General features: G+C 55.2%; 6 protein-coding genes across 6 annotated transcripts; 3 read left to right on the forward strand and 3 right to left on the reverse strand.

Annotated features, from left to right (window-relative positions):
* Nucleotides 1-842: 842 nt before the first annotated feature.
* N7459_001065 (OSBP family protein) lies at nt 843-2,199 on the forward strand (the record flags this gene model as incomplete). Its single annotated transcript, XM_056940250.1, has 3 exons — nt 843-1,216; nt 1,283-1,337; nt 1,414-2,199. 3 exons carry the CDS (start codon nt 843-845, stop codon nt 2,197-2,199), a joined length of 1,215 nt encoding a protein of 404 aa, XP_056804530.1.
* Nucleotides 2,200-3,407: 1,208 nt separating this feature from the next.
* N7459_001066 (putative RNAPII degradation factor Def1) lies at nt 3,408-6,015 on the reverse strand (the record flags this gene model as incomplete). The annotated part of the gene is made up of 2 exons (XM_056940251.1): nt 3,408-5,638; nt 5,724-6,015. 2 exons carry the CDS (start codon nt 6,013-6,015, stop codon nt 3,408-3,410), a joined length of 2,523 nt encoding a protein of 840 aa, XP_056804531.1.
* A 599-nt stretch (nt 6,016-6,614) lies between these two features.
* N7459_001067 (uncharacterized protein) lies at nt 6,615-7,895 on the forward strand (the record flags this gene model as incomplete). The annotated part of the gene is made up of 1 exon (XM_056940252.1): nt 6,615-7,895. One exon carries the CDS (start codon nt 6,615-6,617, stop codon nt 7,893-7,895), a length of 1,281 nt encoding a protein of 426 aa, XP_056804532.1.
* Nucleotides 7,896-8,636: 741 nt separating this feature from the next.
* N7459_001068 (uncharacterized protein) lies at nt 8,637-9,419 on the forward strand (the record flags this gene model as incomplete). Its single annotated transcript, XM_056940253.1, has 2 exons — nt 8,637-8,682; nt 8,836-9,419. 2 exons carry the CDS (start codon nt 8,637-8,639, stop codon nt 9,417-9,419), a joined length of 630 nt encoding a protein of 209 aa, XP_056804533.1.
* Nucleotides 9,420-10,118: 699 nt separating this feature from the next.
* On the reverse strand, nt 10,119-12,270 carry N7459_001069 (universal stress protein family domain protein; the record flags this gene model as incomplete). The annotated part of the gene is made up of 4 exons (XM_056940254.1): nt 10,119-10,287; nt 10,344-10,405; nt 10,461-11,188; nt 11,250-12,270. 4 exons carry the CDS (start codon nt 12,268-12,270, stop codon nt 10,119-10,121), a joined length of 1,980 nt encoding a protein of 659 aa, XP_056804534.1.
* An 873-nt stretch (nt 12,271-13,143) lies between these two features.
* N7459_001070 (DnaJ domain protein) lies at nt 13,144-14,105 on the reverse strand (the record flags this gene model as incomplete). Its single annotated transcript, XM_056940255.1, has 2 exons — nt 13,144-13,895; nt 13,961-14,105. The coding sequence occupies 2 exons, from the start codon at nt 14,103-14,105 to the stop codon at nt 13,144-13,146; spliced, it is 897 nt and encodes a 298-aa protein (XP_056804535.1).
* Nucleotides 14,106-14,322: the final 217 nt, after the last annotated feature.

The raw sequence follows: 14,322 nt of genomic DNA on the forward strand, positions 1-14,322 counted from the left end.
CGCGACTCTGACCTCCGCAGGATGATGAACAAACTGCAAAATTAGACATAGAGTATTTAATTCCCCTTTTCTCCCTGTTCAGATTGGCATCTACAAATATATTTTCAAGTTGTTAATACCACGGCTGAAACTGAATGGTTCTCAATAGCTACTACTTACCAGAGAAATGATGCCTATAGACTAGTCCTGAGATAGAGTGATATGACCTTCGAAAGGTTCTAGGATAAATCGAGTTTCGAAGGAGGGATTTGGCCAGTCTTGGTGCCCTTAACTATGGTAACATAATTAGATCCAGTCGCAGGAAATTGCTCGATTGAATTCGGTTTCGATATTAAGAAGGTCCAAATTAACGGGGAATCACTGTATCGTCGCCCTCAAGAGACAAAACTAAGGAAAAAAGGGCAACGGGCATGTGGCGGATGCATCCACACACTAGGCACATGTCACTCGTGTAGACTAGGCATCGGCGACTGCGCTAGGGCTCTCGCTCTCTCCCTCTCTCGGCCCCTAAGAGCCCTGGGTGAAACCTGCAGTGGCTGCGGCGTCAACGATGAAACAGTGTGGCTGCTTCGCGACCAAAACGACCCAAGATCGGCCCTTGGCACCATGACGTTATCGCCATCCTCCTGACCGCCAACCACTTCAACCTCCGTCTCCCCCGCTCGATCTCGGGCAATTCCACATCTTATCTGTGCAGGGTGTTTCAGATTATCTACCGGTTTGTCGTCCCGCATTCGAAAAAAAAAATGTCGTCCAAAAAGGAGCCCCAGAGCGCTGTGCCCGCCAACAGCAAGGGTTCGTGGTCAAGTTTCCTTAAGGTGGGTTACGTGTGCCACATGTGAATGCCATCAATCCTCCATTACGTCGCGCTGACCGGAATCCAGTCGATCGCCTCCTTCAATGGCGATCTCTCCTCCTTGACCGCTCCTCCATTTATTCTGTCTTCGACCTCTCTCACCGAATACTCTGCTTACTGGGCCGAGCACCCCGCCGTCTTCGTCGCCCCCGCGAAGGAGTCGGACCCCGCGAAGCGCGCCTTGTTGGTGCTGAAATGGTTCCTGACCACACTGCACCAGCAGTACTGCAGCCGCAGTGAGAAGCTGGGCAGCGAGAAGAAACCGCTGAACCCCTTCCTCGGCGAGCTATTCATCGGAAAGTGGCTCCCAGACACTGATCCGGAAGTGGGCGAAACGAAGCTGGTCAGCGAGCAGGTTAGGTAAATTTTCCCCCAATCACCCCTGACCATCGTTTGTCGGATGGATTTCTGATCTCGGATGTGCAGCCACCACCCCCCGGCCACGGCCTACGCGATTCGAAACGAGAAACACGGAGTTGAGGTGAGTGGAGCACGATGCCCCGCCGGAGCACGGCACATATGATCATGCCCTAACTCAATCAATCTTGCGATCGTAGTTGCAAGGATACAATGCCCAGAAGGCTTCCTTCTCCAGCACTATCCAAGTGAAGCAGATTGGACACGCCCTCTACACCCTTACTCTGCCCAGTGGCGAGAAGGAGCGATACTTCATCACGCTCCCGAACCTGCACATCGAATCCCTCATCTACGGCACTCCATTCGTCGAGCTGGAGAAGACGACCAAGATCGCCAGCAGCAGTGGATACGTCGGCAAGGTCGACTTTTCGGGCAAGGGATGGCTAAGCGGTAAGAAGAACACCTTCGCGGCGAGTCTGTACAAGGCCAGCGAGGGTGAGAAGAACCCGCTGTACACCATCGACGGGCAATGGTCCAAGACCTTCGACGTGAAGAATGCCCGCACCAAGCAGGTGATCGACAGCTGGGTGGTGGCAGACAACAAGACTACTCCACTGACCCTGGCCCCTGTCGAGGAGCAAGATCTGTACGAGAGCCGTCGCGCGTGGAAGGATGTTGCCGCCAACATCCAGACCGGGGATATGGACGCGGTCTCCGGCTACAAGTCACGCATCGAAAATGCCCAGCGCGAGTTGCGCCGCGCCGAGAAGTCCGAGGGCCGCGAGTGGGAGCGCCGCTTCTTCAACCGCGTCAGCGAGAAAGATGACGACGCGGAAATCCAGCGTCTGGCTCGCTCGCTCGATCTCACTACCGACCTTGACGGCGACAAGACCGGCGGTATCTGGCGCTTCGATGCCGAGCGTGCTGCCGGTGCGCAACCGCCTTACCACAAGACCGGTGGTGAGGGCCTCGGTCTTACCGAGTAAAATTGAGATGCTCGTTTGAGTCTCTCCGCTCAACTGAGGGCTTTTCCTTTTTGTTTTCGCTTTTCTGGACCCAGGGCTTCATGGACTACCCCTCTGGTCATCGGAGTCCCCCCCCCTAACCGAGTTGTCCGCACACATAGAGTTGGCCTTTTGCTTTCCTTTCCTGTTGGGGCGTGTCATGCTGCGTTTCGATTGTATATAGTTTCGGCCAGAGGCGACGCCGCTTATATACTTGAGTCGAGCTGCTTCACGGCTGCATTTAATCAGATGATAGTGAATCCTACGATTTTTTTTTATGGTGATGTCCCTATCGCCATGGTTGTTGGTGTCATCGATCAATGTTAATGGACCACTATTTGCTCTCGCCATTGAAAAATACCATGGCCTACGCCCATCTAGCAAGGGAACTTGTGCTGCTACAAGCACTCCTTCAGACTCGGCAGCTGACAGCTTGATGTTAAGCCAAGCTTTTCAGACCCCACACTGAGCTCTTAGCTGAGGGATCGATGCCGATGGCCTCATATATGGGATCATACAAGCAGCTGGAGTGGAGTGACATAGATATACAGACTTCCCAAGCGGGGAGCTTCGAAGCATCGGAATCTCCGGTTTGTATAGGTGCGTACATAACTCATCACACTTTTTTTTTGGAGGCCCAGTAACATGAGCAGAGTCCATCACGATCTACCTCTACCATACCCAGCAACCATCACTGATATTGCACAACGGCGGAGGACAGAAAATGAAACGGAGACACAGAAAGAAAACCCGTCTCCACAAATGACACACCGGACCCGAATTGACACCGTGAGTTAGGTTTGAGAGGGAAACAAAGAGAAAAAAGAGGACAGAAAGAACCATGGGAGAATTGGAGGATTTAATACAGACCGCATCGACGGGGAGCAGTAGTAGCAAAGGAAAAGGCAACACGGTTAAATGAAATGAAGAGGAAAAGACAAACGCGAACACAGTCCCCCCAAAGGAAAACCCAGCCAAGCTCCCGGAAGAGAGTAGAGATTACACAGATGTTGAGGAAAGAAAGATGAAGAGAAATTTTGGGTTTTTCTTTTGTCTTTCCGCTCGACAAGACATGATCACCCGTCCTGGTGATGTGGAAGACAAAACAAAACCCCTTTCAAATCACCTGCAAATGCAACGCCATATGTGTGAGGCGGGGAAAAGGAAATGGAATATAGCTCTTCCCCAATTTAATGGCCGTAGTTGTTACCCCAGCCACCACGACCGGTGTTTCCGTAGTAGTTACCGAAGCCCGCACCGTAGTTTGCATAACCAGTCTGCGATGTCGCGCCTTGATGACCACTCAGACCGCCAAGACCACCATACTGAGGGTTGAGGTGGCCGTAGGCACCAAAGCCCTGCTGACCCTGCTGGCCCTGCAGCGGGGGGAGGCCAGACTGAGCCTGGGGCTGACCGGGGACGCTGTTGGTGGCAGAGCCAGGGCGGTTAGCCTGGGCGAGAGACGGGCTAGGGCCACCGGCCTTCGGGGCCTCAAAGCCCTTCGTCTCCTCAGCGGTCACGGGAGGTTGCTGGCTGACGGGCTGGTTTTGACCGAATCCAGCCTGAGACCGACCAAATACGTCTGTCATGCCAGAGCCGAAGGCATTGGTGCCCGTGGCGGATTGCTGGCTGTCAGACGGCTGCGCCGAGCCAGTGCGGCCATAGACAGAGTCGCGACCAGGCACAGCCTGGTTGAAGCTGGCGGCATTGGCAGGGGACGAGGAGTGTTCGTAGGAGAAACCATGAGGGTGGCCGTACATGCCACCCTTGCCGCCGTAGGGGCCATACTGGTTACCATAGCCATACTGCGTGCTGTGAGGCATGCCATAGTGCTGCTGCTCATCGTATCGGCGAGCATCGTCGTACATCGGACGATTTCGGCCGTACTGGTGCTGGTTCATCTGGTTCATGTACGAAGCATATTGGGGGTTGGCGTAGTAAGGATAGCCGTAGCCGTACGCGGTCTGGTTGGGCATGTGCTGGGCAGCTGGAGTCTGGGTGGCAGCGGGCAGAGTCGGGTTAGGCGTATTGTGGCCACTGTTGGTTGCATCAACGGGACCGTAGCGGCTAGGAGCCTGCGTGGCCGGGATTTGAGGCTGAGTCTCTGGTGCTGAGACACCGAATCCTGGGGCAGCTCGAGGTGCGGTGGCATCCTGCGACTGGCCGTAGCTGCCATAGTAGTTGTAGGGGAAGCGCTGCTGGTCAGCGGCGTAGAAAGGTGAGTACTCACTGCCAGTGGTGACAGTGGGCTGAACAGGGGCCTGGTTGGCAAATGGTTCCTGAATTTGCGGCTGGGTAACTTGGGGGTTGAAGGGGTCGTAGGGCTTCTGAGCTTCAGCGTAACGAGTGAAATCGAAGGAAGAATCCGCTGCGGAGGCCTGGGGGACTGGGGGAAGACCGGGAGCGGGACGCGAAGCGCCGACAGTCTCAGCGGGACCCTGAGTAGAGGGAGGAAGCGAGGCCCGAGGGGCGACGGGGGAGTGCTGAGGAGGTTGAGCGCGAGTCTCGGCCTCCTCTCGGTTCTCATCAATGTCCACTGCGTCACCATTCAGTCCCATGCTTCCGAACTGGACGGCGGCACGGTCGACCGCGTGATTGCCGGGCATAACCACAGCCTGCTGCTGCTCCATAACACGACGCTGGAAGCCAGGGGCACGGTTGCCCTGCTTAAAGGCACTCGAAGGGAGCCCGGACGGCGGGGCACGAGAGGGAGTGGCATTGGCAACCAGCGCGGGGTCAAGGGCACTGCCAACTGTGCTGGCCGCGGTTGCGGTCGGTGCAGGAGCGGACACGTCGGGGATTTGTTCGAGATTGGTTTCAGTCAAGTCATCCTTGGGCGTTTTGACACTTGTCGTCGGGATGGCAGGGACAACAGGCTCAGTGGGCTTCGCAACGGGTGTCTTCTGAGAGGCAGCGGGCACGGGTACAGGTTCGGGAGCCTTCTTTTGCTCTGCTGCGGGCTCAGCAGGCTTTTCAGGCGCAGGAGCAGGAGCTGCAGCCGGGGCTTTCTTCTGGGGAGGAGGTGCGGGTTTGGCAAAGAGGCTCGCCCATCCCTTCTTCGTGCCCTCGGGAATCACACTGGTCTTCGGCTCGGCCGACTCCGAGGCCGCTGCGACTGCGGGCTCATTGTCTGCTCCCCCTTCCGCCTTTGTCGTAACAGGTTCAGATGTAGCAGGCACCGAGGGCTCTGCAGCGCTGTCTGCCGTACGAGTTCCGTTCGTTTGAGCGCCCGCCCGACCGCCACGACCGCCACGACCCCGGTCACCGCGGGCACGTCCGCGGCCCTCAAATCCACCGCGACCGCGACCTCCACGGACAGAAGCTACAGTTGGTTCATTCGGGGTGCTCTGGACTTCTTTGGTCTTGGGCCGAGTTCGGTCTGTGGTCTTCTTCTTGACCTCTCCCCACTGTGACACGTTGCCTAGAAAGAAGAAAAATCAGTCAACAACAGCCGCCAAAGGAGGTAGCATGGAATTATGCATGCGCCAGAAACCCGGGGGATCGACCTTCAGTAATGCGCTCAATTGCTTCCTCGAGTTCACCGTTCGAGTCTTCCAGTGCGAAAACAAGGTCTTCGTCCTTCCAGTCGGAGAACAACTCGCGGAGAGTGGGCAGAGTGTTCGAGTACTTCTTCTTCATCTGTCCAATTTCGCCCTCGTCAAACGAGGGGAGGTCTGAGCTGTCGGCATTTGCAGATCTGCTGCTTCCACCTCGGCCACCTCTAGAGCTGTGACCACCTCGGCCACCCCGGGCGGATACTCTGCCTCGCGCAGATTGGCGACTCTGAACTTCGGACATGATGTTATTCGGATGTGTGAGATGAAAGAAGCGGAATTGGGAAGGAGGTCACGATGGTGTCGCAAGGGTTTCGTGAAGGGAGGAAGGATCTGAATGGGAGAAACAAGTCGGATGCACCCTCGCAAAAGAGGATCAGCACCAGGACCACAGGCACAGGGGCCAACTATGAATCCAGAGCGGGCAAGGGGGGTAAAATAGAAAGAATCGTCGGGGGAGGATTGAAGGGGGGTGATGTGAATGGGAAGGCAAAAGCTCAGAGTTCTGATGTGTTGCTCCCGGTCACAGCTGGTCTTGGCGCCGCCCGGCTTTTTAGCGAGTGGCGCTTATTGCTTATTGGGCGACTTTGCCTGTCTTGTCGGAATGGCCTCACCTCACACGACGTGACAGCTCTGCCTTTCTTAGAAGCTCCCGGAAAGTGTGACTCTTTTGCCTAGTGCCCCTGTGTCTACTCTCGTCTTGGAGTTGCCTAGAGCTGCTTTCATTACGCCCGCCGTGTCTGCTCGTCATTCACTTGGCTTCCTACGCCTCACCGCCCACCCCTCGCGGCGATCTTGCAAGTCGCATCGGAGTCGTTCCATTGGGACTCACCGACATCCATCATGAAGGGCACCTCCATCTTCCAGTTCAAGTCGTGGCCCAAGATCCACCAGCCACTGCCTCGTACACCTCGAGAGTCTCAGCAACTGCTTAATGCCCTCACCTCTTCGTTCCGCCGTCAGTTGGACCGCGCATATCCGGCCTCCCACACCCATACCCCCAACCTCAACCCCAATCCTGATGGTGATCGACAACCCTTGAATGCCGATTCGTCAGTACATGCGACTGATCAACACCTCCACAACATTCTGGATAACCCTCTCTTTCGAATTGTACCCCCGAAAGCAACACCCCATGGCAGTCTGCGAAGCGCTGAGGCGCAGAAGCGTCTGGCCGAGGAGCCCATGCTGCTTTTCGACGAATTAGTAGCCTCTGGGTCCCTTACACCGTCTGCCATAATCAACTGCTTGAAGTCACAACTCTTCCATGCTGCATCTGTCGGGGAGAATGGGATGACGGAAGCGATGAAGGCTTCTCAAGCCGCCTCACGTGTCGTCGATTGGTTCTGGGCCTCCGATGGTGCTACCAGGAAGACCTTCTTCCAGTCCAATCTGCGCGCCTGGGCCCCTACGCTGACAAAATTCATGGTTTCGGAGAACCTTCATGACACCGTCATGCATTGGCTGAAGATGCTGATCAACCGGGACCTTGGGACAGCCAATGGTCGTATACCCGATGGACTCGCCCAGAGTGTCTTCAGATACCTTCTTCTTGATTTCATGGATGCGGAAATCCAATTTGGTGGTGGTCTTGGCTCGGCCCTGAATTATTACCTACGCGCATCTCACATGGTTTTTAGCTCTTCCCACGAACAGAGCAATGGGGCCCGAAAAATGTTGCTTCCGGCCGGAGCTCATCTCAACCATGCGTCCATGGACCCAAAAATGTCCACGGGCCAGGTGTGGACTCATATCTACGATGAGTACAAGGAAGTTATTTCCACTTTAACTTCGACCCGAAGCTTGCTGTTTGTTTCCGTGGCGCTATACCATCCCAGTCATCCAGACCCGCGCCCCTTCGTTCATCTCACAGAATCTCTCTCGCAGCCCAAAGTGGCGTCCTGGAAAAACAATGCCAAGCGGGATGCCTTCTTTAACATTGGGTGTGATGCTCTCCGCATCTTAATTAATCAGAAGAGAATTGGCGAGGCCACGAGGCTAGGCCAGCAGATACAAGAGCTTCTCCCAGACCAAACCATCCAACAAAATCCCGCAGCCCCTAACAAGCAGGCTCTGTCCAAGGAAGACTATACGCTCGATCGGCTTGGCTTGAATATGACCTAACAGGGCAATCATACAGCTTCTTCGATATACGATATACCCGTTTACCACAACAGTGCATCACTTGTGATAATGAATCGCCGGAGTTCTTTGGTGATGGGGCGTACGGAGTATCTCGACCAGCGTCTCACCATTGATACCTCTTTCCCAAGTAATCCGCCTCCTGCTTGGGGTACGATCGTGCCACTGACATGGTGCCATGCTCCTGCGAGAGGTGCCTGTCTCTGAGTGACGATCAATACCTGCATCTCTCGGAGCACTGCCATGCGATGACGATGACCCTCCCAGCGTACTCCGCACTCGGACTCCACTCAGCTGCGCCATCCGGCTAATCACTTCGTCCTGGCACTGCTTGCACGGCGCGTCGAAGAGCTCTGGGGAGTCTGAGTTGGGAAAGAGAAAGGCCATAACTGGAACAATTTATAGATATGACTCTGGATGTTTCTGGACCATTCTGTGTTTTGTGTGACTGCTTGTCGCAGCACGGAGATGACCAGGGGGCGAATCAGCCCAGTCGCAATGCGATGAAACGGGATTAGCGTCTCCCGCTGCTCTTAGCAAACGTCACCGCGCAACCTCATCTCACAACCAGCCTGCAATCGACTTCATCTCTGCTCTCTTTCTTCTCTAGTAAATCTTCTCTTTGGTGTAATTGCAGTCGCCTTCCTCTAGCGATCCTCTTTCAACCATCACAACGACGTCGATTTGAAGCTCCGGCGCAACATCTGACATCATCGATCCACTATGGCCAGTGACGGCATCCCCGCGCAGGACGCTTCCCCGGCTGCAGGTAAGCTATCGTTGGCCGTGAGACGGCCCCTTAGGATGAATTGATTTCTCTTGTTGCTTCAGCAAGCTCTTTTCCCGGACGATGATGCAGGGACTTGGAGTTCTTATTGCGTGTTCAATCCCAGTATATGCTGACTAATCGATACAGTCTCAGCGCCGGTGACCGCGGGCGCCGCCGCACCGTCGCAGCCAGGTCACCCCATTTTTAACACGACTCAGACAGACAGCGAGACTCTGGGTGCTGAGAAGCCGGAAAATGGCGTGAAAGCCGACGGCCCCGAGAGCCCGCAGCAGTCGGAAGAGACCAAGGCTCCCACAGCGCCATCTACAGACAGCGCAGTTGCGACGTCGGAACCACACGTTCCTGCTGGAACGCAAAAGCACGAGGAGGTCCAAGAGCCGAAGGCCAACGCCGAGCCGAAGACTGGCGAGAAGCGCGATCTGGACTCGACTGCCATCCCTCCTACCGGCGCAGCCTCCGCTCCGGCTCCGGCTTCGGGCTCGGAGGACAAGGACCAGGACAAGCCTGCGCCCGAGAACCCCGACCAGCCCGACGCCAAAAAGCAGAAGACAGAACAGGAGCCAGCTACGAGCGTGAATGGGTCTGCAGCGGCTGCCAACGGCGAACCGAAGAAAGCTGGTCGTCCCAAGAAAGAAAAGGTAAAGGATGCTGCGAAGAAGGCCATCCCAACTGATGGCATTGGTAGCCGGACCCGAAGCCGAACTCAGGGTGCTTGATCATTGTGATTACCAAACCGGATGTCTATTTCATCCAGTCGAGCTCTCTCCGGGCACTCGGCATCCTATATCAACACGAGACTGAAGGCTAAAAAGTTCTCATGACAATCTGATGATTACCTGAATAACTTGTTAAAAGCAAATGGAGACATCTTACAAACACTTACATTAATCACCTCCAGTGATGGTGATTGACTACCGTACATCGTAAACTGTCCTGGAGCCATATCGGGAAGGGCCGCCGATAATCGGCGCTGGGGAGCGCCCTTGCTTATGCGGTACTACTGTAATGTGATTCCCGGGTGTAATCTAATCTACCATAGCTCAGATATTATCTACGTGGTGCCATTCTACGTTATTTCCTTCTACTAGACTGTGAGTGGTGGAAGTAGAGCAAGAACATCCGGGACGCCGGCATATCATTTTGGATTATCAGGCCACTGCGGGAGACAAAGCCAAACGTGACAGCGTGCAGGGAGGCATAAGAATAATAGCGACGTATTTCATCGGCTTCTGAGTAGAGCCAGGGTATCAAGATAAGATCAGAAGGAAAAAACAGGGGCAGAGGAAAGAGTAAGAATAATCAAAGCCCCATTTGTGTCCATATCGTTCGTGCAAATGACAGCACCCTCGCCACGCTTCATGAAATGCAAGTGTAAAGCCACACCCGAAAGGGAATGTTGGAAATGATAGCCGCACTTAGTCCACTTTGGCTTGCGTGAGACTCTTGGGTGCCTTGAGGTTGTTGGTCAGGCGGATGTTGCTCAGCCGGCCCTTCGAGGGGTGGCGCTTGAGCTTGCGGCGGGCAACCATCACTGGGACAGACGAGTTGGAAAGCAGATAATTGGAAAAGGAGCCGAGAAGCACACTGCGTGACTCGTTAGTCCTAGTAAACGGTGGTTTTCTTCACGAGTATGGACTCACCCCTTGAAAGCGCTCTGGCCTCGCGCACCCACAATCACCAGAGTAGGTTCAAGCTCATCAATCTACAGGTCTCATTAGCCAACATATCTGGGCGATGATGTCAAGTGGAACACTCACAGCCTCAGTAACTAGAGTCCTGGGGTTCTTGCAATGGATTACCTCCACGGCAATGCGCACTTGCAAGAGGGTCTTCCGCAGAAGCTTCACGCACGTGTCGGAAATGGTTTCAACGGCCTTGACTCGTTCCGCTTCTGCCATTGAGGAAGCCCGCGCATCCACAGAGCTCGATTTGCTGGAGCTTCCAGGGCCCAGTCGGCCCAAAATGGTCCGGCCAGGGTTCTGAGTAGCCTCCTTCGTCTGGCTACCGACGACTGCCGTAGCGTCTCGCATAACCTTAGCCCCCTCACCAACCTGGACAGACGAGGTGTTTGTATCCTCGTGTACGGCATAGATGGCGAACATTGTGTCGCCGTCCCGGAGAATGGCTCCGATGGTCCACTCCAAGGCATACACGGACTCCTCGCTGAGATCAATTGCAATCAGGTACTTGCGCTGGCGACGACGGCCGTTGTCGGCTTCCTCCTGGAGGCTGGCGAAATCTCCACGGATCACCGTTCTGATGGAGCGATTGGGAACAAGGTTGTCGATGGCAGACATGGAAATGCCGAGCTGTTGAGCGCGATGAATGTCATCCCGTTCGGCTTCATCCTCCGAACCATAAGGGGTGCCAGCCGCAGACTGTGTACGCGGGGTGGGGATGTCATAGCTGGTTTGGGGGTGGATGACGGCCTTCATCGCAGACTTGCGCGGTTTCTTCTCGCTGCTGGCCTTGCTGTCAGGTTTCTCTGTTTCAAAAATCAGTATCAGGTTATTCGTGTCGAACGATGAGCCAAAGCAGTAACGTACTCTCGTCAGCAGTCTTGTCGTGCTTGGATTTGCTAAAGTCGCTGGGGGTGATGGAGCTGATGTCCGAGCTCTTATTCTTGCGGCCCCGCGCGTGTACCACCGTTACGCCCGGAATATGCTCCTCTTCGCTGAGAGAATCATCGCCGTCATCGTCGCTGCTTTCGATCATGTTCTGGTCACGGTCAAACACGTCTTTAGCCAGGCGCTCGCCAGAGTCCTCCTGGGCGGCTGGCTTCACGTAGTCCGGAAGACCGCCAGCGCGCTTGACCAACGCCTCGTCAGATTTATTGCGAGTGTCCTCCATGGTGAGCTGATTCACTCTTTCCGTGCTGGTAGAGGTGGATTTGGATCCTGAATGGAGCTGGCTGCCGGGGGAGATGGAACGGGTGAAGCGCGAGGAGGAAGAGGGAGACCTGGAGTCAAGAGATGAGCCACGTCGACTGGACCCACGACTAGAATCCCTTCCACGAGTGAAACTCTTGGGGAACAACCGCGACTCCAACCCCGACATCATTGCAGCCATAGCGCTCCGACCCTGAGCCTTGGACTTTTTGGAGCTCCCTTGCTCTGCAGCATTCGATCCAAGGTCCGATTTCGAATCTTCCTCCAGTCCCAGTCCCTGTCCAGTTGAAGCACGGCGGTCGGTCTCCTGGGTGAATTGATCCGATGATCTACGCGACAGATCTTCCTCGCCGGCCTTGGGTCTCTCCGGGGAGCTCGGTGCAGACGCCATAGCCGAGGAGCTGATGCGCAATGGCGAAGATGCAAAAGGCTGAACGGGGCTTCGAGTACCACGTCGCCGCGAAGTCGAGACACTCCGACCAAGACCAGTGCCCGCACTCCTTGCAGACTGCGGGGTGCCGAGTAGGTTCTGTACGGCACGGGTCAAGCCCGATAATTTCTGGTCCTTGGCAGCTGGGCGCGATGCTTGCGATGGAGTACGACGTCCCGATGCCTTTGTGTCTTCCTCGGGCAGTGGCTCGGAAGACTTGGGAGAGATGCGACCTGAGTGGTACGACATCGCGTGCGATTCCGCCTCCGGCGGGCTTGACCGGCTGTGGGGAACTCGGGGAACCGCTCGGCCAACGAGAATGCTGTGCGCTGCCGGATGGTGGAGTGATCGCCCGCCTTATGACGATGAGGCACTCAGCCTCTGAAGGGATGCACCTGAGTATCTGCTTCAGATCAGCAAAAAGGAGGGCTTCCAGAACGGATACAACCCCCGATGGCTGGCGCTGTGCCTAATCACCGAATTTCGGGGCACTCTCGACGCCGCTGTGGTTGTTGATGAAGCGGTCGGTTCGGAAATGCCTGTCGAGGGTTGATGAACTGCGATTGAGAGGGCAGCGATCTCGGAAAGTGATGTTGTGGTGATGCAGTGAAGGCTACGAGAGCAGGTGCTCGCTCAGGGTGAAGCTTCCCTATGACCGACGAGGGGCGCTGCGTGGCTGCTTTCTCTCGCTTTGAAACAAGACTCGGCACAGCGGCAGCATGCCGGGAACAATCCAAGGTCTACGAGTTGTTTGACAGGTTCGGCGTCTGTTCCAAACATGGATTTCCTTACGGAAGCGCTATGGATGGTTTCTCGTTAGACCGGACAGGTGTGCCGTCTGGCCCGATGTATACAGCTTGGGCAACACAAGGCCATCGGAACGATTGGCAAATGAACAGAGTCCCAGAGACATGAATATTGAACTAAACATTGCTTCGCCGGAAGCTTCAGGCCCAGAGATATCAGCCCTAAGGAAAAGAAACAGGATTGAGAACCAGCCCAGGTGCAATTGCAAACACAACGCCTAGCTCCAGAGACCAAACAGAAGCGCTTCACGAAAAACATGCGAATTGTAGAGGGTTGAAACTCAAGTGGGAAGAAATAATACTCTGCGCTATGCAACTATGCCTTGGCCTTCTTTGACTTGGGCTTTCCACCTTTAGACTGCTTTCGGGCACCGACGGCTGTGAATGCCTCCTCCGGAGGCTCGTCGGCAGCACTGCGCTTCTTGCCATTCGGCTGTCCATACTTCTCCTCCAGGTGGGCCAGGAAGCCCTGGCCACGCTGCTGATGGCGTTTGGTGATCAAGGCTAGGAGATCATCTTCACCGGCCGGGCCCTTAGACGCTTTTGAGGCGGCTGAGGCCTTTTTCTTCTTGTTCTCCACCTCCTTGGCCAATTTCTCGGCCTCCCTAGCTTCCTTCTGAGCACGCTTCTTCCGTTGCTGTCGCTTCTTGTCAGACTCTTTAGAGTATTGTGGGTAGTTCTGCACTTCGCCGTCCCTGATGGCTTGGTCGATGATGGCCCGGAACCGTTCGTCGTCGTCGAGCACATTTGAGAGCATGACGGAATCGTAGATACCATCCATATCTCCTTCGTGGGTCTCATATGCCCCCAGTAAATCTTTCTTCTCCTCATCTGACCCCTGATATTTCTTCTGGAAGTCAGAGATGGCGCGGGTATCCAGCATGGCAGACAGCTGCTCCCGATAGAAGTCCATCCAGTCAAAGTCCTCATCTTCTCCGAGCACTTCTTCCGTGTTGCCAGTCCGATCGTACAGTTTCCGGCGACGTTCGTCCGATAACACAGCGTAAGCAAGAGCAATCTGTTGAAACTTCTTGTGGGCTTCCTCCCGCGCATCCTCGCCGACCTTGTCTGTTTCCGCTTGTCAGTCTTCTCCAAAGTGAGGCGACACCATCGATCAGCGACCAGACACATACCGGGATGATGCTTCAAAGCGCTCTTTTTATATGCACTTTTGATGGCGTCGGGAGTGGCATTTGCGTCCACCCCCAGAATCTCGTAAAGGTCCTCCTCGACGGAGGGCGGTTGTTCGACATTGTCGGGCTTTGCGCCTTTCGCCATTTCGCAAATCGGATGGCTATCTTAAAATGACGGGAAATTCCACTGGATTTGCAACGAAAATGTTCAAAGACTCGGGGTGCAAGACAACGGGCTGCAATGCAGGCGCGGGTCGAATTGACGCGAATTTGACGCGCCGCGGCCATTCCGTCATTGCTCTGCCGCAGCTCCCCGCCTTGGACCTTCGAGCTTCATCCTCGCATTTTACTACTCTGTTCCC

The sequence above is a fragment of the Penicillium hispanicum genome (genome assembly GCF_028827665.1).
Source record: "Penicillium hispanicum strain IBT 35686 chromosome Unknown utg000001l_segment0_segment0, whole genome shotgun sequence".
In the NCBI taxonomy this organism is placed as follows: Eukaryota; Fungi; Ascomycota; class Eurotiomycetes; order Eurotiales; family Aspergillaceae; genus Penicillium; species Penicillium hispanicum.